The sequence below is a fragment of the Magnolia sinica genome, chromosome 5 (assembly GCF_029962835.1).
Source record: "Magnolia sinica isolate HGM2019 chromosome 5, MsV1, whole genome shotgun sequence".
NCBI classification, from domain to species: domain Eukaryota; kingdom Viridiplantae; phylum Streptophyta; class Magnoliopsida; order Magnoliales; family Magnoliaceae; genus Magnolia; species Magnolia sinica.
Genome location: NC_080577.1, coordinates 30619583 through 30644891, shown reverse-complemented (window position 1 = coordinate 30644891; position 25309 = coordinate 30619583). Strand labels below are relative to the sequence as shown.

Genomic DNA, 25309 nt, shown 5'->3' with positions numbered 1-25309 from the left:
ATTAGAGATATTAAAGTAGATCTCATCCGTATGAAAAACCCAAGCTCCTAAAACATGTGCTCTGTTAAGCCCAAACGCGTGTGCAAGTACATGCACATGTGCTTGCATGACATGATAGGTTCAAGATCTAATCCATTCATCAGAACAGCACTACTGCTTTGATATGCTGTATATACATAAAATGAGGTTGAGGTTGATCCACTGGTTATATGGATCGAAGTTTGCAAAACAGATACAGGGCTCTAAAAGGCTTGTTGTAGTTTCCTAACTCATCCACCTGTTTTCAATATTGGGGCCCACATGCTGAGTGGACATTTTTTTTTCTTTTACGAAAACATGTAAAAGTTCGGACCAACATGACGAATGGATCAGATTTCACACCTATGTACAATGTTGGCACATGTAACGTGTACATAATCTGTACTGTGCACACGCGTGTGCGCTTGGCAAAGCTCCGTAAAACATCTACCCAGTCCGTAGCCGTAAGGTTTGAAACCCAACGGAAATACTCTGCAGCATCTATTTTACGCCGTCCGTAAAACGCCCAAGATCTGTGGGGTTCACCATGCTGTATGTGCAAAATCTACTTCGTCCATCAGGTGGGCTACTCATCTCTGGGGTGTGGAACCAAAAATCAGCTCAATCCACAACTCGGGTGGGCCACACTACAGAGAATAGTGTGGATGTGACGCCAACCATAAATTTGTACATCCTTTATCAAACGCATTCATCACTTGTAACTCACTCATATAATAAAGGAAAAAATAAAATAAAATGAAATGATCCAAAAACACAGTTGACCCACACGACCTGAACTTTAAGCTTATTTGGAAAGCAGGATCAAGCCGTACTGCATTACGTTAGGTGGCATATAAATTCCATGGGATGCTTGGGATCGAAGGGGAGGATTGGATAACTCCAGGTACCATCTTATCCAGTCTAAGGACATACAACAAAAATTTTGGTCCATTTAGAAATCGCTAAATTTGTGGGACCATGTTGATGCATGTGTTTTATCCATGTCGTCCATCCATGTGCCCCTTTTACACACTCAAGTTGACTGTCATTGGCTGTGAAATCTGTCTATTCATATGCCATCCGCTGGTTACAATTACAACATCCACCAAACACTAGTTTTCATAATTTATTATGTTTTTTTTTTTTTTTTGTCAAAGGAACAATTGAATCCCAACTGTCAAAATGCCATGATATTCTGGACATATAATCATTGTGTATAATAATAGTATTAGTACAACAATGCAATGCATCTTTATAGACATGGGGATTAAATGGTATTGAGATGCATTAGGTGGAATTAACACTTATATATATAGTATTTTAATCATGTCTGGGATGAAATTCTTCAAAAACATTGCATGTATTAAGTGAAACCTGCGTGCTACCGCCGTCCATCTCTAGCCACAAACAGGCACATCTGTGTGGGAGCCTACCATGATGTATTTGTTTATCCTTTTCTCGTTTCATTTTAAGCTATGAGCCCAAAATGAGCCAAATCTAACGCTCAAGTGGACCACGATAGAGATTACTCTTGCATTTAATGCAACCCAAGCTTACTATTTGGTGTGGTCCACTCGAGCGTTGGATGTGCTTCATTTATGAGCTCATAGCTTAAGGGCTTGTTTGGACCATGGACTACCATAGTAATGTGATGTAAAACTCACATTATTTGTTAAACCATGATAATCCTTACGAATCACCGTAGGATATCGGTTGGCTGTGTGTGTTGACGTGGTATAGCTTCATGGGTCTTACCATAATCATCCATCCATGTTGCATAATCATTTTATGGAATGAGACAAAGTGAGGCAGATCCAAAGTGGAAATAAATCACATTATAACTGGTAGTGGAGATTGAATGCCTACCATTGAAAACTTCCCAGGTCCACAAAAGTCTTGAAACAAGCTGTTTGTTTGACCTTATGAACAGTTGGACGGCAAACAAGCAATATCTTGCTGGGCCCTAAGAAGGTTTCAACTGTGGCGTCATTGCCTATGACACTTTTTGTGGCATGGTTCACTAGAGCTTTGGATCGTCATCATTTTTTGGAGAGAGGAGCTGGAGATGAACAATACTTAGACGGCTACATTCATTATTAGATTTAGTTCTTAGTTTTATTTTTATTCAAAAAATTGTACATAATTAAGATAATGAGTGATGAGAAGTTTAGTGAAGATGAATTGAATTTTTGAAGTTTAATTTGAAGCTTAAATTAGTTTTATTATGGTTTGGATGATTAAATAATGGTTTAGTTTAGATGAATGATGATTTAAATGAGAATGTGATGAATAAATATATAAAAAATTAGTTCACGCCTTGGAACTCAGGATCAAGGTTACCATACTTAGGTTCTGAATTTTGGGGCATGACACCTCAATTTTGTACCCATGACTCAACTTGATCCTTCCCAAGGAATGGATGGAGCAGATTTCCCAAATTCATTGCTAGTGGGACCCAAAGTGTCATGCCCCACTTTTGGAACCCGAGCATTACTACTTCCCTAGTAAAATATTATATATTTGATCATTGGTATAGGTTAAAAGTTCTAAGTGGTGGTCCACTCATATCTTATGCTTGAGGTCCACTACAAAGGCTCCACTCATATCTTATGCTTGGGGTCCACTACGAAGGCCCAAAGTTGGTACAAAACACAAAAATAATCAGACAGTTCTCAGGAATGGAGCCTGTCACAACTTTGGGCCGACCTTCCAAACACTTAGGGATTATTCTTGACAAAAAGGTGGGACATCTCAGCTCACTGATATAAGGATTAAACATCCCCCATAGTGAGACCCTTAACCATAGAGTGTGAGGCTTACCACAAGGTGTCAAAGAGACCTACGTGCAATGCAGTTAGATACTTGGAAAATTTATTTCTATTTCTTTTTTGCTTTTTCCTCGTGGATTCGAGAAGTCTCTATGAGGAGTCTAGTGAAGCTCCGTGGATTCGGAGTACTTATCCTTGAAGAAGACAGTGATCGACCTCATCGCGTTCATCTCTGCGTCATTTTAGAATTAGAGCGAGGCTTTCTCATCAGATCGATAACTTCTAATGACGGGTTGGGCAATAATCTCATAGACAATGCTCCATAAAATCATCTTTTAACAAGTTTTGAAACAACTTTCGAAGCAACATAGGGAGAGAATCGTCAAACCATGCAAGGGCTGCAGGCTTCCATCGATCAACTGACAGAGGCCATAGGGCAACTCCATGTTCCTGGCGGTGATCTGTCATCGACAGTTGCTGGAACTCGTAATCGCCCTGATCTCGGAATAGTGCCAGCAATGAACCACAAGATCACTCCTGAGAAGGTGGGATACAATAACATGATTCCATAACATCCCAGATGATGCATTAGTCGGATAGATCAGACAGATCAAGAATTCAAGATGAGAGTTGTTCTTCCTAACTTCAATGGCTAACTTCATATTGAAGATTTCCTCGATTGGCTTTTTGAAGTTGAGCGATTCTTCGACTATATGAAAATTCCATAAGTAAAGAAGGTTAAGCTTGTGGCCTACAAGTTGAAGGGCGGAGTTTCAACTTAGTGGGAACAACTTCAACTTGAGCGGACGAGACAGATGAAGGCGTCATTCCACATGTGGTCGCGGATAAAGCAGTTATTGTGTATGCGATTCCTCCCTAGCAACTACAATCAGGTATTATTCCAACAAAACCAAAATTATTGGCAGAATAGTTGATCAGTAAAGGGTTATGCAGAGAAATCATATTATTTAACGGTGTGAGATGACCGTGTCGAAACAGAGTTGCAACAAGCCATGAGATTCATCAGTGGTGGACATGTGACCCCTGTGGGAACGGATAACCAACCTAAGACATCTAAAGTGGAGGGACAGTCTCTGGAGAACTAACCTAAGATTTCTAAAGTGGATAGACAATATCTCATAATTGAACAGGATTTTGTTAAGCAATATGAGAAAACAGGAGATGTAGATACATTAGTTGAAAATGAAAAATATATAGAGCTTATGAATATCCCAGAAGATTTGAAACCAATGTTACAGGGTTTCAAGATGATTGTGCTTGAGCCTAATGCAAAGTACAAGGAAAATGATGAAAAACATCAATGTCAGAAATTATTTGAGTACCATAAGCGAAGTCCCTTGAGTAACTCGAGGACGAGTTTTTTCCAAGTGAAGGGGTCTGATGTAGAACATGGCACGCACACATTCCTAGCATGGTTGGACTAAAAGAAGGTGGACTGTAATTTGATCATAACTTTTGATCCGAGTATCATTACGGGGCGCATAACCTATCAATCTTTACTGAAACGGGCTATCCGAGGTGAATCAACCTACAAAGTGGTCCTTGTCTGTCCTTTTTGTCAGAAAACACATACTTTCAGGTCAAAAATGAAAATTTAAGAAAAAATTACAATTTTTGGTAATTCCAATTTTTTTAAATATTTTCTTACTTTTAGAGTTTTAGATATATTTTTTTTCTTTTTTAGAAATAACTTGTAATTATGCTGAGACTCTTCTAGCAAAAGTTTATTTGAAATTTTTATTTTTAGAAATTAGGTTTTAGAAGAGTTTTATTAGAATTAGGATTTTTATTAAAGTTAGAATTTTGCTATTTTTAATAATTACGAATTTTGGATTTTTTTTTTCTATATTAATGGCGTAACAGGGACATACATATTAGACAATTATCAATCAATTTATGTATTTTCTAGAATTTATTTCTATTTTTTCTTGCTTTTCCTCATGGATTCGAGAAGTCTCTATGAGGAGTCTAGAGAAGCTCCATGAATTCGGAGTAGTTATCCTTGAGAAAGATGGTGATCGACCTCATCATATTCATCCCCGCGACATCGTTGTAGTACGCTACTACTATATTAGTGTAAATATTCAAAACCCCATTTTTAGATTCCCATATTACTAAATTCTTACTTAGTATATTTCTAGTCACATCTTGTAAATCTCTCATTACAATTGTGTCATAACCATCCAGATTTATAGCATTGTCAAGGCCATGCCTATTCTCACCGGTGCAAACTATTATAGGTAATTTTCTTTGCTTGTTTTTTTTTCTCTTTTGTTGACTGTACTACATTAATATTTTAATTAATAAATATGATGACAAGTTTATTTATTTTTAATATATTTTCTTTTCTTGTTTTTATTGAGAAACATGATATAAATTATTATCATTGAAAGAAAAGTTTTTACTTCTAAATAAGAAATGACTCTTTCATAGAGACTAACCCTTCCATTCTTAAATAACCTTATTACTATAGGTCAGGCAATCTTCACAAATTTGTCCTAATCTGACTAATTCCATACTCGAGGTCACAAGTGTTCAATTTGATTTGAATCAAACACAACTCTAGCATGCTTGGCACCTAATATAATCTCATACATTTATCCTGAACCGGGATTCACAACGACAAGCTCTGCGATACACGGGACATTCTTTTGGCGATGCATGAAAAAAATCTCTGTATTTGTTTGAAGTTTTTGTATTGCCACTCAGAGCATTAACAATATTATCAATAATATCAATTATATATTTAAGATAATACATCTAACATTTTGAATAACGCAACTAATCATTTCCCCGCACCGGACCAAATTCAAAACTGAGACAGCTCTATGGTAGCTCACCACCACTTTCAGAACACAGCAACTCGTTGTTTTTGTCCGTAGCAACACGGAACAACGGTAGTTCACCACCACTTTCAGTACATAGTGACTCATTGTCTGTCCTTTTGCGTGGCAAACATGGGACAACTCTATGGTAGTTCACCACCACTTTCAGAACAGTGACTCATTGTCCTTATGTGCGGCAAACATGCGCCAATCTGCGGCGCACTTTTTGGATGGATGATTGATCGAAACTCATCTTTCTAAGCAATCTCAACCACCCAATTGGGCGGCAAGCTATCGGATGAATGGGTAAAAGAAAATCAGCCGTTGGTTCCATATTCAGCGACTGAAATCAGATGGTCATTATAGTCTTCTGATTGTCATTATAGTCTTCTGATTGTCATTTCTATAATATAGGCCATCCAAAATTATCTCAGTGGCTTGAACGGTCTGGTTAGTAGCCTCTCACACCACCAAGTTACATGGTATTGGGGTCACTGGGCAATCCCAGTCCGCCGTCGATGTACAGTGAGAGAGACATCGCCGTTTTTAAGAAGCGGTGAACTATCCGAATAGAATTCAAAACAGACGGCTTTGAGGGTACTTTGGTCAATGGCAAAAATTCTCCCTCTTCGAATGAACTGCGTTACCTTGAACAAACCCGAGAACCACTCGGGTGGAGGTTTCATGGATGCGGTTTAGCCGGTGACCCCAACACCAGCCAGCTTAGCTAGCGTTAAAGATCTGTGGGACTCACCATGATGTATGTGTTTTATCCCCGCCGTCCATCCATTTTTCCATATCGTTTTAGGGCATGATCTAAATATCAGGTGGACCACGCCACATTAAAAAGTGGTGATCGAATTCCCACCATTAAATGGCCCAGTGTAATGTTTAGTTTCCATCAAGCCTATTGATTAGGTCACCTAACCCCGGATGAAGGAGAAACAAAAATATCAGCTCACATCATTAATGGGCCCCGGTTGATTAGTTTCCATCCAATCCATTAATTCAATGCACCTCGTCTGGATGAAGAACAACACAGAAATCACAGTATTCCAAAGCTTAAGTGGGCCATACCACATGAATCTAGAGTCTTTTGGCCATAATTTTTTGAGTGGACCTCATGAGTGTAAAATCAGCCTGATTGTTGAGATCAGTGCTAAAAAGTGGTGGGTTATCTGATGGACGGCGTGGATTTAGTCGAAGTTAAGTCGTTTCCTCCAACGGTAGATAAAGTGACCCCGGCTTGTACCTTTCTCGACGCACGCAAGCGTTTGTCTTTTCGAATTGAAAATTGGATACGACGGTAATATGTGGAAAAGGGAGGGTATTTTGGTCCATGAAGAAAAAGGAAATGGCATTATCGAGGAACGGTACCCGATCCGTCATTTAAAAACGCTCTTTCTGAAAACTAAAGAAGGGGGTCGAGTTGAATGAGATGAGAGAATAGAGAGAAGGTGGAGAGAGAGAGAGAGAGAGAGAGAGAGAGAGAATGGGGAAACCATCTCTCATTTTCGTTGCCTTGTTTCTTGTGGGATTGGCAGCATCAGCAGCAGAAGCAGGTGGGGTGGAGAGTAAAAAAAGTAGGGTGTTATTGTCAGAAATGAGAGGATTTTTATACACCAGAAGCAGAGGAAGGTGCACGCCCCAGTATGTATTTCCTCTCCTTCTCTCTTTTCTATCACACTCATATTTCTCTTAAAAATGCATTTCTATTGCTAGAGTTACTGTAGTTTTTGGGATTCGGGGGCATACCTTTCATTGCTTGGTCCATGTTTCAAGAACCATTTCTTCAGCTTCACACATTGAATATCCACTTAGTAAAACCCTAGCGGTTCTGGTTTTTTTCGCTACCGTTGATTTGCTGGTCCCGGATTGTATGGCTAGGATCATCTGGTCTGGCTGTATTTTGATCAGTTTGCCAGAAAGAAGTTATAAAAATGTTTTCTAGTGGAGTTTTTGGATGCTTGCTTTAGGCGTTTGGCACAAAGAATCTTGGTAGGAGTAGCAATGGGCCGGATTTGCCCCTAGCCCGGCCCAAGCCAAAACCCCTGCTTCAACCAGGGCCCAAAACTTTGGATGGGCCCGAATATGTCCACATGTAAGCTGATGAAATTCCTCTTTCTCACTTGAATGTTCGTAATCTATACATTGATCAAGTTGGGCCACACATACACAAAGAAATTGACGACTGGGACTCCTAGAGGAATGAAATCAAAGGTCCTATGGGTAGGGTTAAAATGATTTGAGACCAAGCCCGGCCCGAAAATTGATCGGGCCACACATAGCAGCCTAAAGCCTGTCCAAAGGTGGGTCTGGGCGACCCTCCTGGCCCATTGCTACCCTTAATTCTAGGCCTGTATGGATGGATGAAATTAGTAACTAATAATTTACGAATTTGTGAAATGGGAAGTTGATGATTTAATTATTTTGGTGTTTAGTTGGTTTTTTTTTCCCTTTTCGGATAATTGTAAATGCCCCCTTCTGGTTTATACCATTGCAAGTAACCCCCTCCAGGTCCTAGATTTGTTGCAGATTCCCAACCGTCTATTAGAATTTTGCACCATTATCTTTGAAAATTTGACCCTAAAACGCTCATGTTATAGGTAATTGTTACAGATACGTGAGCCTACCATTGCATTGTGTGTGTACCATCCAACCTATTCAGTATCATCACTCCACCGTGTAAATGAGAAACCACAAAAGTAGGCTACCATCAGATGTCTCACCTTGTAAATTTGGATTTTTTATTTTTATTTTCGTGTGCCTACTTGATGATTGGATTAACCTTTTTTTTTTCCTGGGCGTCCAATATTTTAGGGTGTGATTATTGTTGATATTAAAAAAAAAAAAAAAATCCTACAAAAGCCAACAGCCGTTGCAATATGGCCTCTTGAATAGTGTAGCTATCTGTAAATACGATAGTGTATGGGGATGCCCACCCTCCATACACATTGTTGTGTCCACATAAATCACAGATAAGCCTAATTTTTGAGGCTGAGGCATAATTTTCAATGAGGCAGCTGATGATTGGAGTGGATTTCACATAATCATCGTGCTATCCCTATAAAAAATGAAGGATGGGCATTTTTCTCCTAACTATTTCATTTGATGTGGCCCACCTAAATCACAATCACGGGTCATCCTGATTTGTGGGCCTTGTACCTAATGTTGAATGACACGACTGATGGTCGGAGTGAATTGTAAATGCAGGTCAAGGTAGGCCCATAAAAAAATCAATGTCCACCTAGAGCTGTACACGGGTCGAGTTCGAGTCAAGCTGGGCCTAGCTCGACTCGACTCAACCCCACCATGACCCGAGCTCGAGCTCAGCTCGAGTCGGTTTTCGAGCTCACCCCTTGAGCTCAACTCGGCTCGCTGGTTCGAGTCGAGTCAAGCTGGGATAGAGTCGAGTCGAGCAAGCTATTTGAGTCGAGTCGAGTCGAGTTAATATTATTTTACAATGATAAAAAATTAAGATTGTTGGAATGGAGACAGGTGCAATGACAATATATAACAAGTTAATACAAGCTAGTAAATAAAAATATGAGAATGTTATAAGAAAACTATAAACTCACTTAAACATATGAAGGTGCAGTGCCAGCCTCGTCTAGACTCTCGGTTTGGTTCTCTTCATCATTCTCTTCATCAAATGAACTACCATTCCAAACTGGATGTAACTAATCTTGCGTACAAACGAGCGGTTCAATTGTTTTGGGTGCAAGAGAGTTTCTATACTTGTTCACTACCCTACTACCAATGCTGAATGCAGACTCTGATGCCACTATTGTTATCGGAATTGATAAAATATCTCGAGCGATCAACGACAATATAAGGTATTTTCCTTCACAGCTCTAGTCTTCTACTAGTTTGAAAAGTCAAAGTTTTTGCTGGCGACCTTCACGACTGGCTCCTTATGATATACTTCTAATTTTGACTCATTTGTTTGCTGACTCGCTTCAACTTGTTTTAAGGTCGAGAAGTACTCATCGAGAAAATTGTCATCACTTATAGTCGAACTGGAGACACATTCATTCATAACTTGAGTGTCCTGACTTCTGAAAGAATTACCCACATAAGAAGAGTACAATTCTTCAATTGCACGAACATTAGATGTTTTAATGGCAGCCTTATCACACGAATAAATTTTCTTATAAACGTAACTAACCATTCCCATTTTGCAGTGAGGATCAAATGCAATAGCTAAAGCCATTAATATGTGACATTCACTCCAATACTTCTCAAATTTGACCTACATGCTTAGCGCTATGTTCTGAATATAATCTGGACCTATTGTGACACTTCTCTGAAGAGCATCCTTAATCTTCCAAAACTTTGGAAGAAACAGATTGCCGTTGGATATTTATTTCCAAAAAATAGCTTCGTGCAGTCATAGTAAACTCGAAGAAAACTACGAACCTCTTCAACTCTTCTCCAATCATCTTTATTAGGTAACCAAACATATGTCTTATCATGAACTACAAATTTTAGGAATGCATTTTTCAACTCCACTTCTACATCTAACATTTTATATGTTGAATTCCAATGGGTGTACACATCTAACTTCAATGTTTTTTGAGTTCCAACATTTAAACGTTGGAGTATGTCATTCCAGATGCCAAGTCTTGATGGTGATCCCCCGTATATACTTCACGCTTTTTTTTATGTTCTCAATTGTGCCTTCAATTATTTTTAGCCCGTCTTGCACAATTATATTTAGAATGTGAGCACAACATCTCATTTGAAAAATTTTTCCCTCAAAATAAAGATTCCTGACTGTCTTAAATTGGCTCCACAAAAAAAGAAATCACAACATTTTTAGAAGCATTATCTAGCGTAATTGAAGATATCATACTTTCGATGCCCCACTCCTAAAGACAATTGTATACACAGTCTGAAATAACCAAACTAGTATAAGGGGGAGGAATGTAACGAAAGTTTAATATAGTCTTACGTAGATTCCAATCTGCATCCACATAGTGTGCAGTTAGTGACATGTAACCCTTCCTTTGGTTCGATGCCGTCCACAAGTCTGATGTAAGACTTATACGTGAGACTGATGACAGAATGACTTTCAACTTTGTCTTCTCATTCATATATATCTTCATGCATTCTCTTTTCACCGTGACCCACGAACACTTCTCAAATCTTGGATTCAAGTATCTATTGTATTCGCTAAAAACTTTGCTCTCTATAAACCTAAATTGTTTCTCCTCAACAATAACTATTCTTGCAAACTACTTTTTTAGTTTATCTTTTTCAAATTTATGAGTGATGAGAGCAACTAGCGCACCGGAGTCACTTTCTTCAGATGAGGCAAATGAGAGTAGTTGTTGGCCTGAACGTGAGATTTTTGGACTCTTGACACAATTAATCATGTGTCTGCGATAATGTGAAGTTGATCTCCCAAAATACTTTGCAAATGTTGACTTACAATACTTACATCTAACCTTCATAACACAGTTAGAATCTTCTTTCACCCCAACCTCTTCAAAATCGTCCCAAATTGTTGATCTTTTTTTCCCTTTATTCGACGCATCCGAGACTGAATTTAAGTTTCTCTCATCCCATTCAACATCAACAACTAGAGTGGATGTAGCAGATACACCAACACCAGAGGTAGTAGGGACATCCTCATTAGCCATCTTTAAATATAAAAATAGAAAACATGTGTAAGATATGTGAAGTTCGAATGTATAATTGTAGTATGTGATTTGTAAGTAGGTATTTTTTAACGTCTCATAACTTTTAATTTCACTTTTTATCTCATTTAAGAATATATCATGTACTCACACAATTTACATGCGATTTGAAAATTCGGCAGCATCTTCCTATAATTCTCTAAATATATGTAAAAATTCTCTACTGTTTGAGCGTCATCACCATTGTCTGTTATTCACCGTCACAGAAGGGAGACAGTCAACTAGTTGAGAACCATATATTTAGAGAATAAATTGGGTCGACGCACCGAATCTTGAATTCCATGTAAATTGTGTAAGCAACATTAAGGTACATGATATATTACTAAACTGTCTAACATGGATAATTTAAGAATTCATATATATATAATATCAAACCAATAATTGATTTGAATATAATTTATTGTATATGAAATCTTAGGGCCTGTTTGATTTTTGAATGCAGGTGTAAATAGCCGGTAAATAGGTAATTATTACCGTTTCGCCCGTTTGAAAATCCTTGAGAATTTCTGCCATGAAAACCGATTTAAAAGTGTTAGTTTAAATTTTTGGACCTCACGGTGATGGATCTGACATATCTGTTCCGTCCATCCGTTGTACCACAACATTCTGAGACATGAAGCAAAAAATGAGGTAGATCTAACACTCAAGTGGCCCACACCAAAAGAAACATTGGCCCTGAGAAGTTTTTAACGGTAAGTGTTTGATGCAATTTTTTCTGTGGCGTGGTCCACTTGAGTTTTTAATATGCCTCATTTTTTGGCTCATGCCTTAAATTCATCTGCCATAATGGATGAACGGTGTGGATAAACAACATGCATCACGGTGGGACCCACAAATATTTTACAGCTTTTCTGATTTTTGCGTCGAAAAAGTAAGCGATCAAATCAGATATAGGGAATAGTGCGGTGAATACATGAGGAAATAATTATGATGCGTTTACACTGCATTTACCAGTGAACTGGAAAATCAAACAAGCCCTTAAACGGGTAGGTAGATTGTTGTCAAGTGTGTTAAGTATTAAGTGAAGTCGCTCTAAAACTAATTGATTTCTGATTAATTGAAGTATACAACTATAAATCATGTATTAAATATATGATTTTTAGTTGAATATTTGAATTAAGCATAAATCAATTTCAAGTAATTAAAATATTCAATTTCAAGTAATCTAATTAATTGAATATTAAATTCAACTATTCAAGTAATTAAAATAAAAAATCAATAAATCAAATCATTAAATCATATTAAAATATTTAACTATTCAAAATACCCAACCCTGACCCAACCCAATCCGACACTAACCTGATGCTGACCTAACCCTGACCCAACCCAACCCAACGCTAATCCAACTCGAGCCTGGCCCAACCTGACGCTGACCCAAACCCCACCACCCGACCCAAACACACACCCTGACAGGCTGACCCAGGTCGATTTGCATTAAAAAAAAGAAAAAAAGAAAAAAAAAAGTACCTGGAGCTTGAAGGAGAGAGACAGACTGGGAGAGAATGAGATGTGGGGTTGCTACCGGATTTCCTACTTGGAAGCTCAACTCGTCATCCGGCCACTGGTGTCGCCGGATTTCTGCTTGGAGGTGGGCCTAACAAGGTTTGGGTCACCCAACTCGTTCGCTACTTTGCTCAGCTCGCCGCTCGGGTGGTGGTGCTTGGAAGTTGGACGGCCGCTCGCACGCATGCTCGCTCAGTCGGTTGGGGGAAACGAAAAGGGTAGAAAGAGAGAGAGGGAAAGTGAAAAGGTTTTTCCTTGGGGTTTTAACTTTTAACTTTTAATGTTTATTATTAAAAACAAGTTGAGTCGAGTTCGAGCTGGGTTCGAGCTCTGTTTCGAGTCGAGTTGAGTTTGAGACAGGTTCGAGCTCTGTTTCGAGTTGAGCTTGACCAAGCCCGAACTCGACTCTTTTTTAATCAAGCTAGAGTTACTTGTGCTCGGCCTGATCCGAACCTACACGCAAGTTGAGTTGGAATGAGTTCAAATGAGTCAAGTCGAGCAAGTTTATCCAGCTAGCTCGACTCATGTACAGCTCTATATACACCATCCCTCTCTCATATTTCCTTTTATGTGGCCCACATGAATCATAAATCTTCCTTAATTTTGAGCCCTAGCCTTAACATGGTCACGAACTTGATAGTCACAGTGGATTTCAGAAACACATCATGCCGGGCCCACCCTGGGCGTCCACCCCTTTGCTAGCGCGGATGGTCATATATTTTCGTCCTTCGAAAATCAATTTGAGTGGGCCATCTAGACTTTCTAACCAACGGCCATAAAAACGTGGGAGCCTAAATCACATATATAATATTTGGTCGTAAATTGAAATCACCCATGCTGTGGTACCAGCTTTAGATTGCCCATGCTTCTTACTAAGTACTTTAATCAAATCTATCCCAATTGTCTGACTACAATGAGCCGGGGGTTGGGCAGGTTCTGGAGCAGCAGGAGGGAGGCATGGCCGAGGATGGCGCCGCAGACGGCGTCGGTGGCGAGGATGTTCGGGTCGCGAGCCTTGGAGAGGTACAGGTGGGACCTGACGCTGGTGGAGGCGACGGACAGCAACGACGAGGCGAGCAATGCTTTCTCTGATCTGATCAAGCAGTCGACCGCGGCTCTCCTCAACTCCTACGCGCGCGATGGCTTCCCTTACAGCCCTTGGGAAGTCAAGACCCTCGTCATCCAGGCTCTTGTCTCGGAGGAAGCCGCGGCCCACCAAGCCCAACGCTTCTCCCAGGCCAACCACGCCTGCACTTAAAGAACAGAACAATGATGATTACATGCAGCGGCTGTAGTTGGCCTTTCAATACAGCCATTTCCTTCCGGCTAACGTGTCATCGTTTCAGAGTATCCGATCCTAGCAGAATGTGGGCCTCCTTAAGATGGTCACCTGCTACGAAAAGTGCACTGGTGTGGACCACCTTATAAGCTGATCAGCTTGATTTTTGCACGCCGTGGTCATCGTGGTGGGGCCCACCTTCTGAAGGGATTGGATGTGCTACAGTGACACAGCCGCTGTGTGTGACCATTTCTCCTCTAGAGAGCCTAACCTCTTTCCTTTTAATATATTTCATCCTTGTGGGTCCCATATGTATTGTCTTGTATTTTACAATCTGGGTCCCACTTGAATCTAGGTTATGTTATGTTAAGCTAAAAGTAGAGATTGTAACACGGTGCTCATCTCAAGATGACCTCTTTCATAAATTTCAAGCATTGTGTTGGTTGAATGTGGGTAGGATGTTAGTCGGCTGTCCAGGGTGACATGGTGGGCCACGTGCACGGGCTAGCCCAAGATCGTTATGATTTGGTACCGACCTGTGAGTTGTATCAAACGGTCATTATGATTGGTGACCGATACGGCAGTACTGGTACACCGAAACCAAAATGCAGACCATATACGCAATGAACGCGGCCAGGCTACTGGAAATAGAGCTGTACACAAGTTGAACTGAGTAGAGCATGGCACTGCCCGGCTCGACTCGGCCACTAGCTGACACCAGCTTGAACTCGGCTAGGCTTGGTCTGGAGCCTGACTGGCTAGCTCGGCTTGGTTCAGTCAGCAGCTCAGGCCAGTTCCAGCCGAGTTCAAGCCAAGATTGAGCCTCTGCGCAGTTTTCTCAAACACATGGAGTGCACCTTCAATTTCTCATATAATGTTGAGATCATGATCAATGTTGGCAGCAGTCATATGGGTCCTAGTGATTTGCTCTCCCTTTTGATGCAAGGTTATCAGAGTATTTGTAGCGTCTTCTCTAATCTCCTCAGCTATCTTCAGGCAGCCATTGACAGCCTTTGTAGTCTCTTCGGCCTTGTACACTGCATAGTTCTCCAGTTCTTGCACTGTCTGGTTCTCTGATCCACCGGAGTCAAGGAAACCATTCTTGTATCGGTTTTTTGCAGCCAAAGAAACTGAAGCAGAAGAGGCTCCTCCACTTTCTTCATCATTAGTGTAAGTAGAAGGGGTGGTTTTGGAATTCGCTTTGCTGGTTATAGGGGCAGAAGATGCTCTCCCAGGTTTAGAGGTTTGATGTATATCAGAATCAGAGTTTGAATCGAATGGGTTAGAGGAAGCCGAGGACCCAGATTCCACGGACTGCTGCTTAGGATTCTTACCCACTGGTGTTTTTGTCATTACAGTTTTGGACGTATGAGCAGGAACAAAAGATTGAGTCATTTCATCATACACTTGCTGAGCAACATCAATATCAAAATAACCAAGTCACCAAACTGGTTCGATCTGAGTCGAGTCAAGCTTGGGTATGGTTGAAATTTCGAGCTCAAAAAATCACCTCAACTCGGCTCAAATTCAATTTCGAACCGAGTTGAATTGAGCTTTTTCGACTCGAGTCAAGCGAGCTAACCAAGCTAACTTGGTTCGTATACAACTCTTAACTGGAAATAGATTCAAGAATTATGTCGGTCACACCATGAGAAACGTTGTAATTGACACCCAGCAATGCAACGTTATTTGCGTCACCATGATATTTATATGACATCCAGCCCACTCATAATTAGATGATTCCCAATGGAAGAAGGGAAAACTCACATATTATCATGATTCAAGATTTTTCCCGCACCCCAAGTGTTCAATATCTGCAGTTTCTTGTGGGTGGCCCACCTTAGTTTTGTATCTGCCTCATTTTCAGTACCATATCCTATCATGATTAGAGAAACTGATGTCCAGAGTGGATTGGATGGTGCAATCCACGTCCGTACACAACTCGTTTGTACAAATAGACATGGTAATTGTTATGGGTAAAATTACAATGACTAGGCAACAATAATGTGATAGAAGATACAAGGCATGTAGCTCAGACACAGAGGTCGGGTAAAGAGCTCGGTCTAGATAGTTGATCACAACCTCCACGGTTACTTTGACACCAATCACAAGTAGTGACTTTGACTCTGGCTGACATCTCATTATCATGACCAACAAACAACTATGAGTACCGACTCGGCCTTGAGGATAAGCCCCGACCATAACCAACAGTTCGGCTTGGTCTGTAAGACCTCGACCAAACCAACTTAGAGGTTAGCATCGACAGTCGACCATGCCATCCTCGAAAGCCGACCACCAGAAGATTTACTTTCTACATGAGTAAGATTAACTCCCCAAGATCTTTGCCAAGGATAATGCCTTGGATCCCAAGGACAATTCTGTTTACGATACGAGACTATATGGAATATTCATTGCCATATATGTAACTAGGAACAAAGGACTATAAATACGAACCTTACGCACAATAGAAGGTATGCAGTAAAACCCTACTTCTACTAGACCTAGAGTGCATGTTCTAACTTTGGCATCGGAGGGTCCCCTGTAGCAGCCAGGGTCTCCATTTTGGTTTGGTTTTGCAAGTATATGAAAGTTTAAGGATGACCAGATTTCCGCATCAACAGTTTGACACCATCCATGGGAATGACATTGAAGCCATTCTGAACTCACCTATTATCTCTAAGTTGCTCTACAATGGCGAGAGGAAGAAAGGCTTTGGCTACTATCGCTTCAACTGCTCCCGCACCAACCGAGCTCGGGCAATCTGCAGACCCTCAAAATCCACACTCACAACACTAAGATGATTCTGCCCCTGTGGCACCCTTGCAGAGGTCCCACAATCAGGGAGGCCAACTTATTTTCTTGGAGAAATAGGTCAAAGCTTTAACCGTTAATATGAACAGTATAATGCAGATACTGGAAAGACATATTCCACCTCCCAGCCATGGAGGGGAGGCATCTGCTACAACTGAACTATCTCGACCTCCTCAAGCACCTATTGAGTTGCACAAATCCAATCAACAACCTAGGCAACATAGCCACTCACCCACCAACATTGTAGGAATTACTGCGGTAGCAGAGTCCGACTTACTCCACACAATGGAGAAGAGAAGGCGCAGGAAGGCACCCGAGGTGATGGCAGAGAACGAGGTACCCTGGGAGGTCGAGCTCAATGAGATATGGGGAAAGATAGGTGACATTCGATAAGCATACCCTGCCCAGGTCTCGACCTCAGTTGAGGCCATGTTGGAGGAGACAGAACCACCTTTTACTGACAACATCATGGGATCTCCACTTCTACCGAGATTCTGAATGCCACAGATCATTCCCTACTATGGAACCGGAGATCCAACCGAGCATCTGGAATCTTACAGAGCGTGGATGGAATTACACGGTGTGACTAGTTCGGTGATGTGCTGAGTATTCTCCATGACCTTGTTAGAAGCAGCACGAAAGTTGTATAAGCTGTTGAAGCCGAGGTCCATCAGCTCCTTCGCACAACTCGGCAAGACCTTTATCAAATAGTTTATTGGAGAAAAGGATAGAAGGAAGTCGACGATCCACCTCCTCACTATTACTCAGAAAGAAGATGAGCTACTAAAAGACTACATCATTCGCTTCAACGAGGATGCGGTGCATGTAGAGGGTTATTTAGACCAGATAGCCTTAACCGCCATGATATCCGATCTTAGGGAAGGGAGATTCATCTTCTCAATTAGCAAGAACCCTCTGACCACGCTAGTCAATTTCCATAACCGAGCATAAAAATACTCTAACGCAGAGGAGCTCTTCAGCTCACGGAAAGCTACTCGGAGTGCCGGGAGCTCGGCTAAGGACGGGAACGCAAGGAGGAACAACCACCTACTGTTAGCAACAAGAAGAGAAGAGACGATGACCTGAGCAGAAGTCAACGTCCAAACCGACGACCAGAGAGAAAATTTCAGTCCTACACTCCGTGAAATGCGACTCCCGAGCAAGTCCTCATGGAAGTTCATGACAAAAGGATCCTGAAATGGCCGAGCAGGATCAAAGCCGATGTAGACAAAAGGGATAAAAGTATTGCCACTTCCACTGGGACCACAGCCACACTACAACTGACTATTTCGAAATCAAGGAAGAGATTGAGTCCCTCATTCATGGCGGACATCTGTGGGAGTTCGTCCACAAGAGGCAAGATGAGTGACCAGACAAGAGGGACGAGCCACAAAGCGACATGAACAATAATGAAGCAACATGAAAAATTGACACAATATTCGGAGGCCCCACAGGGGATGGGGATTCGAATAGAGCTCGCAGGGCTCATGCTCGGAGCATCAGTGGTAGCAACACTGAGCATCACATCAACCTCACAAGTAATGTTGTGAAGGAGAAAAACTTGATTCCTTGTAGCTTGACTTTTTTCGAGGAGGACGCCCGAGGAATCCACTACCCTCACGACGATGCCCTGGTGGTGACCATGACAGTGGTCAACCACAAGTTACACAGCATATTGGTGGACACGGGCAGCTTGGCCAACATCCTCTTTGTCGCTGCTTTTGATAAGATGGGGATCAAGAGATCTCGACTATGTCTCGTCCGAACTCCCCTGCTCGGATTTGCAGGATGTCACATTTGAAGGAAGTATACTAATGCCCGTGATTGCAAGAGAGGGTCACAACCAGACTACCATGATGATCGACTTCCTAATAGTTAACTGTCCCTCCATCTACAATATCACTCTAGGACGACCATCCCTCAACGTCATACGAGCGATAGTGTCTACCTATCATCCGCGATGAAGTTCCCGACTAAGCATGGGGTCGGCCAAGTTAAAGGTGATTAACACAAGGCTCAATAGTGCTATTCAGCAGCATTGAGGGCAGGAATACGATAGCACACAATGGCTATCAACTCTCTCAACCCCTGAGAAGAATCAGTTGAAAGAGGGTCTCCTGTGGAAGACTCGGTGGCCGTACTCCTCTGCGAGGCCAACCCTACCCGCATAGTTCAGGTCGGCTCGTTGTTAGCCCCAAGACATCGAGAGGAGATTGCTGGCCTACTAAAGCGACATGCCGACGTCTTTGCATGGTCCCACCAGGACATGCCAGGCATCAAACCTGAGGAAATGGTTCACAGGCTGAACGTCAACCCAACCACCGACTAGTGAGGCAGAAGCGACGGGCATTCGAGCTAGAGTCGTACGTCATCATCGGGAAGGAGGTCGGCAAGATCCTAGAGGTTGGATTAATTGAAGAAATTTATTACCCTGATTGGATAACAAATGTCATGCTAGTGAAGAAGTCAAATGGGAAATGACGGGTATGCATCGACTACATATTTAAATAAGGCGTGCCCTAAAGACAGTTTCCCTCTGTTAAGGATCAACCAACTGGTCGATAGCATGACAAGGCACGAACCCCTCAGTTTCATGGACACCTATTCAGGTTACAACCAGATCGCCATGCACACGCGCGACAAGCAGAAGATGACCTTCGTCACCGACAATGGGCTCTACTGCTATATGGCCATACCTTTTGGGTTGAAGAACGCTGGAGCGACGTACCAACGACTCGTCAACAATATGTTCGCGAAGCAGATCGGACACTATGAAGGTCTATGTCGACAACATGCTAGCCAAGAGTATCAAGGCAATGGACCACGTGGCTAACCTTGAAGAGATGTTCACCATCCTAAGGAAGTATAAAACTGAACCTAAGCAAATGTGCCTTCGGGGTGAGCTCAAAAAAGTTCCTTGGTTTCTTAGTTAACCAGAGGGGGATTGAAGCAAATCCTAACAAAATTCAGGCATTGTTGAACATGAGCTCGCCCAAAACTACAAAGGAGATTTAGTGTCTCACAGGCAGAGTCGCGACCCTTAACAGGTTCGTCTCTAGAGCTATTGGTGTCTTCCGTTCTTTCAACAGCTAAAGAGCAAGGCGAAGCCAACATGGACCGAAGACTGTGAGCAAGCTTTTTAGCAACTTAAGCAATATCTGGGGTCACCCCCACTACTTTCCAAGCTCGAGCAGGGAAATCGTTACTACTCTACTTGGCAGTCTCAATTGCAGCGGTTAGCTTGGCCTTAATATGAGAGGTCAGAGGTAAACAACTACCTGTCTACTACGTAAGCAAGGCATTAGTCCAAGCTAAGACCAGATACCCAGACATCGAGAAGCTAGCGTTGGCCTTGATCGTGTCGTCGTGACGCCTCCACCTTTACTTCCAGGCCAACACCATTGTGGTCCCACCAATTGACCACTCTGTCAAGTGCTTCAAAAACCTGAAATATAGAGGAGACTGACAAAGTGGGTGATTGAGCTCAATGAATTCAACATCGAGTACTGACCTCGAACTGCTATCAAGGGCTAGGCGGTGGCTGACTTGATTGCTAAGTTCATTAATACCGAGCTCCCTACGGAAGCTAAAGATGAGGAAACCGAGGAAGAAATCAACTTGCAGGTATGGACCATTTATGTCGATGGGTCCTTCAATTCAAAAGGTAATCGGGCATGAATAATGCTCGTTGTACCCAATCAAACCCACACACAGTATGCCTTGAGATTTGCATTCCCAACGTTCAACAATGAGGTGGAGTATGAGGCACTTGTCACCGGACTCTGGCTGGCGAAAGCTATGGGAGCTTAAACCCTGAAGATCCACAATGACTCGCAACTTATTGTCAATCAGGTTGCCGATAAATACCAAGCGAGCGGAGAAAAAAATGATTGCATATATCCAGAAAGCGAAAGAGCTCATCGGCAAATTTAGTAAGTGCGAGGTCACCTTAGTCCCCCGAGTAGAAAATCCCCGAGTAGATGCTTTAGCAAAATTATCTGTGGCAGCCGACGATGACATCGTCAAATCAATTCCAATTGAGTTGTTGCCCGAGCCCGGCATCGATCGATCCGAACTGGAGGGAGTACTCCTTGTCAGCTTGACGTCAAGCTGGATGGACCCGATCATATGTTACCTCTAGCAGAACAAGCTACTCGAAGACAAGCTCGAGGTATGAAGAATTTACAGTAGATCAGCTCGGTATAATATGATAGGAGATGTCCTCTACAAAAGAGGATTCTCCTTGTCGTACCTAAGGTGTCTCTAACCGAACGAAGCTGAGTACGTTCTAGGATACATCCATGAAGGGATCTATGGTAATCACTTGGGCAAGAGAGTACTCGCCCACAAAGTGATCGATAAGGGTACTACTAGCCAATCATCCATGAATAGAGGTGTACACGAGTCGATCCGCGTTGAGCTTTTCCCAGCTCGGCTCGACTCGACCAGTTAAAGACCTCAGCTCGAGCTTGAGCTCAGCTCGGCCTTTGAGTTTGGATCAGCAGCTCAGCTCGGTCAGCAGCTCGGTCCAGTTCGAGTCGAGTTCGAGTTTTCAAGACGTTTGACCGTCCGATTGGGCCATAACCACCGTCTGATTGTACCAGAGCCATACAACTAGTGGTCGGGTGGGGTCTGCTAATCGGACGGACATTACTCGCTAGACAGATGCTAGAAAAATGGAGAGAGAGAGGAGAGGAGACTCACTTTCAGTTGTCGGTTGTCCGGACAAACGTTGGAAAATGGAGAGAGAGGAGATGAATGAGAGTAATTGTCGGTCGGGCGCTAGAGAACGATGAGCAGTAGATGATTCGGGCGAATGGCCGAGTGGATTTAGGCGCTGGGGTTAGATTTGGGCAAATGGGCGAGACGATTTGGGTGCTGGGGTTAGGGTTGGGCTAACAGGCGAGCGTTGAAATGATTTGGGAGCTAGGGGTAAGGTTTTTTTTTTAAAACCTATATATACTACACTAAAAAATTGATTCGAGTTGAGTTCGAGCTCAATACCGAGTCGATCTAGGTCCAGCTCAGACTCAACTTGAAATATTTCTAGCTCATTAAAATTGGCTCGACTTGGCTCGAACACAGTTTCGATCCGAGTTGAGTCGAGCTTTTCTGAGTCGATCCGAGCGAGATAACGAGCTAACTCGACTCATGTACACCTCTATCCATGAGGATGCCATGCAGTATGCAAGGAAGTGTGATAAATGCCAGCGATTCACCGCGATACCCTAATAGCCATCCGAGCAACTGACCCCTATGACTGGCCTTTGGCCGTTCGCCTAGTGGGGAATTGACATCACCAAACCCCTACCGATGGGCAGAGGTTAGACTAACTTCATTGTCGTAGATGTCAACTACTTCACCAAGTGGGCCAAGGCCGAGCTAGTAGCTAAAATCACCAAATAGAAGATTACCGACTTTATCTGAAAGAACATAACCTGTAGATATGGGATCCTGCACACTATTGTCTCAAACAACGACAAGCAATTTGACAACATGTGATTCTGAGGACTGTGTGAGAGACTTGGCATTCACAATGCCTACTCATCACCTCGGCATCCCTAGGCCAATGACATGTAGAGGTAGCTAACAATATCATAAAAAATTACCTCAAGACCAAACTTGAGAAGTTTAAAGGGGCCCGGAGCTACATATGTCCTTTGGGCATATTGAACGACTGCTCGGACATCGATTGGGGAGACTCCTTTTCCTTGGCCTTCAACGTAGAAGTTGTGGTACTAGTTGAGGTGGGACTCCCGACTGCGTGCAACGAATCATTCAACGGAAATCAAAATGCCGAGTAGATGGCCTTGAGTCTAGACCTACTCAAGGAAGAAGGAAACGAGCATAGCTGAAGATCGTTGCCTACCAACAGCGGGTTGCCCAGTACTACAATTCTTGAGTCAATGTGCGGAGATTTCGAGTGGGAGATTTGGTCCTTCGTGTAACCTTCCAAAACACGAAGAAGCCCGGCTCGAGGGCATTGGAGCCAAGTTGGGAAGGACCCTACAAGATCACGGGCATGATGCGACCGTGTACATATCGACTCGAGGACATGGACAATCAACCCTTGCCTCACCTACGGAATGCCAAACACTTAAAATTTACTGTAATGTTCTGGATTTTCAGTATTTTGAATTTTCAAAAACCCTTGAAAACTTTCGATATGACTAGCCTACGTTGTTGCTTATTGGCCCTTAACGGTCGAAGTGAGCCTATACGCCGGTGGTACTGGTAAAGAACTGTACAAATCTGATTAATCAACCGTAGGAAGCCAACAAATCCGTCCGATCACTTAAACATCAAGCTTAGCCTCAGAATTTATTCATATAGGGTCTAAATCTAACCAACCTATTACTGACCATTTGAGATGATCGTAACTAAATAAAGACCTGCCAAAAGCCAAGACGACTAGGGGTCAATTTTAATTAATAAACTAAATCAATCCAGTTACTCCTTTAACCTAAGAACCAAAGACTGAGACTGACTTAACTGAATCGCCATTTTTACTAATTGCGAATAGGCCACACTACAAACTTAGCTAATCCAAACCCTAATCATTACGCACAAGAAATTTAGATACCTAATTCATTCCAAAAATGCCATGATTATCCAAATAAGCTCTAAATCGCTCGTTAGTGAGCCACTAAACCTAAGATTATAGAAAGACGTTCTTCTTAGTGGGCTTGACGTCCATCGCAAGACATTGAGCCAAGGTCCTGTCTCGAATCGCTCAACTTGGACTCGCAAAGCAAGTGCTTGAGTTGTGCAAATACCTTAGATGAAAATTTGAAACTTAAGTGAAACTAGCTACTTTATTCTTTCATGAAGTTGTAGCTTTCATACCGTCAAAGTCGGGGTACCGACTAAAGATATTTTCCCACACATATCCGTATAGCCTCGGCCCCAATCGACCATCGGTGACCGTCGAACGGACTTCTGATCATACTCCTTGATCGGTGCATCCAAATGGTGGGCCGCTCATATCCATATGTAGATCATCATTAAGGTTAACTATCCTATGGTGTATATCGACATGTACACCCCATAATGGGCTCTAGAGGTTAGAAACACTCTCCCATAGGGCTATTATAATGAAAACCTAGCCCTTAGGGCCATTTTCACCAATTCTCGCACTATATAAGGCCCTTGCTTGAGCACCCCCTCCTCCCATACGAATTTCATGACTAAAGCATGAGAAAAGTGGAGAAAGAAATAAGAGAAATAGAAGAGAGAGAGAGAGAGAGAGAGAGAGAGAGAGAGAGAGAGAGAGAGAGAGAGAGAGCTTGAGGTGTGAATGTTGGTGCACCTCCACCCTTTCATCCCCTCTCTAGTCATCTCGTCGTAACTGGAGCCGTCATCGAAGCTTTCCTGGCAACGATTGGATGTAAGTATTAAATCTCACTTGTAATTTAGGATTCAATAGTTGTTTATCCCTAATCTCACAAGCTTGTATGCTTGTTTAGGCATTTTGATGATCTTTTCCTAACATCCTAACCCTATGAGCATCGTGAGTCGGGTGAATCGTCACAAGGTGCAGACTATTATCTCTAAGTTATCATTTATCGACTCTTGAGGGTCTTAGTTAATAATTTTGTTGTTTATAGATAGGTTGGTGTATGCTAACATGTTCACATTTCAATTTAATTGCAACATGTGTGATTACTTATTTATAGATGCTCACATATTTGATAAAATGCCTAAGTGTTGAATGTGTTATTCTATTAATGCTCACATGTTTGATGAAATATCCAGGTGAATATGTGATTTTATTAATGCTCACGTGGTCGATGAAATGCCTAAGTGATGGTGATATGTTATTGATACTCATATGTTCGATGAAATGCTCAGGTGATTGTGTTGCTAAATATAGATTTCATATGAAATATTGTTGTAATTGCTTGATGAATTGTTAGTCCTTAGCGATATTTAGAATTGCTTAGGATATTGGATCAATTGGTAAATCACCTAAACTAAGGGGCAATCAAAGTTAGGTCAGCCACCCTAAGCTTGTTTAATTGACCCGGGTTGAACACGGATGATCGAAAATAGCTGGATTACACGGGTTGCTTGCACCCAATATCGGTTGCATCGGTGTTCTCCCAAGTCAATGAAATTAGTCCACTAGCCAATTGATCATGTATGTTCACAAAGTATGACACGACCAAATTGAATATAGGATACCCCGTTCCCAATAGATGAGTTCATTCATAACTGCTAGTGCGATACTGTAATGCCCCGAGTTTTTAGAACCCGAGTATATGACTCGTTTCCCAAAAACCTAAGTGTTAACCTATAGAGAGCCAAATTCCATATATATTTTTTCTATCTTTTAGAGTTAGCAGTTTAGCATAGGATGGACAAATCAAACATAAATGGAAA

The 25309-nt window shown here is 42.0% G+C and overlaps 2 protein-coding genes across 2 annotated transcripts; one reads left to right on the top strand and one right to left on the bottom strand.

Moving 5' to 3' along the window:
* The first annotated feature begins 7059 nt into the window (after positions 1–7059).
* Positions 7060–14564, top strand: LOC131245889 (uncharacterized). Its single transcript, XM_058245641.1, has 2 exons — positions 7060–7282; positions 13771–14564. The coding sequence occupies exons 1-2, from the start codon at positions 7125–7127 to the stop codon at positions 14093–14095; spliced, it is 483 nt and encodes a 160-aa protein (XP_058101624.1). The 5' UTR covers positions 7060–7124; the 3' UTR covers positions 14096–14564.
* Positions 14565–14959: 395 nt separating this feature from the next.
* On the bottom strand, positions 14960–15512 carry LOC131247274 (SNAP25 homologous protein SNAP33-like). The gene has a single exon (XM_058247670.1). It carries the CDS (start codon positions 15509–15511, stop codon positions 14984–14986), a length of 528 nt encoding a protein of 175 aa, XP_058103653.1. The 5' UTR covers position 15512; the 3' UTR covers positions 14960–14983.
* Between the last annotated feature and the right edge of the window lie 9797 nt (positions 15513–25309).

Coding starts and splice junctions, on each gene's coding strand:
- LOC131245889 (XM_058245641.1), top strand. CDS start 7,125: ATGGGGAAACCATCTCTCATTTTCGTTGCCTTGTTTCTTGTGGGATTG. Junction 7,283..13,770: donor AGAGGAAGGTGCACGCCCCA/GTATGTATTTCC, acceptor GGGGTTGGGCAG/GTTCTGGAGCAGCAGGAGGG.
- LOC131247274 (XM_058247670.1), bottom strand. CDS start 15,511: ATGACTCAATCTTTTGTTCCTGCTCATACGTCCAAAACTGTAATGACA.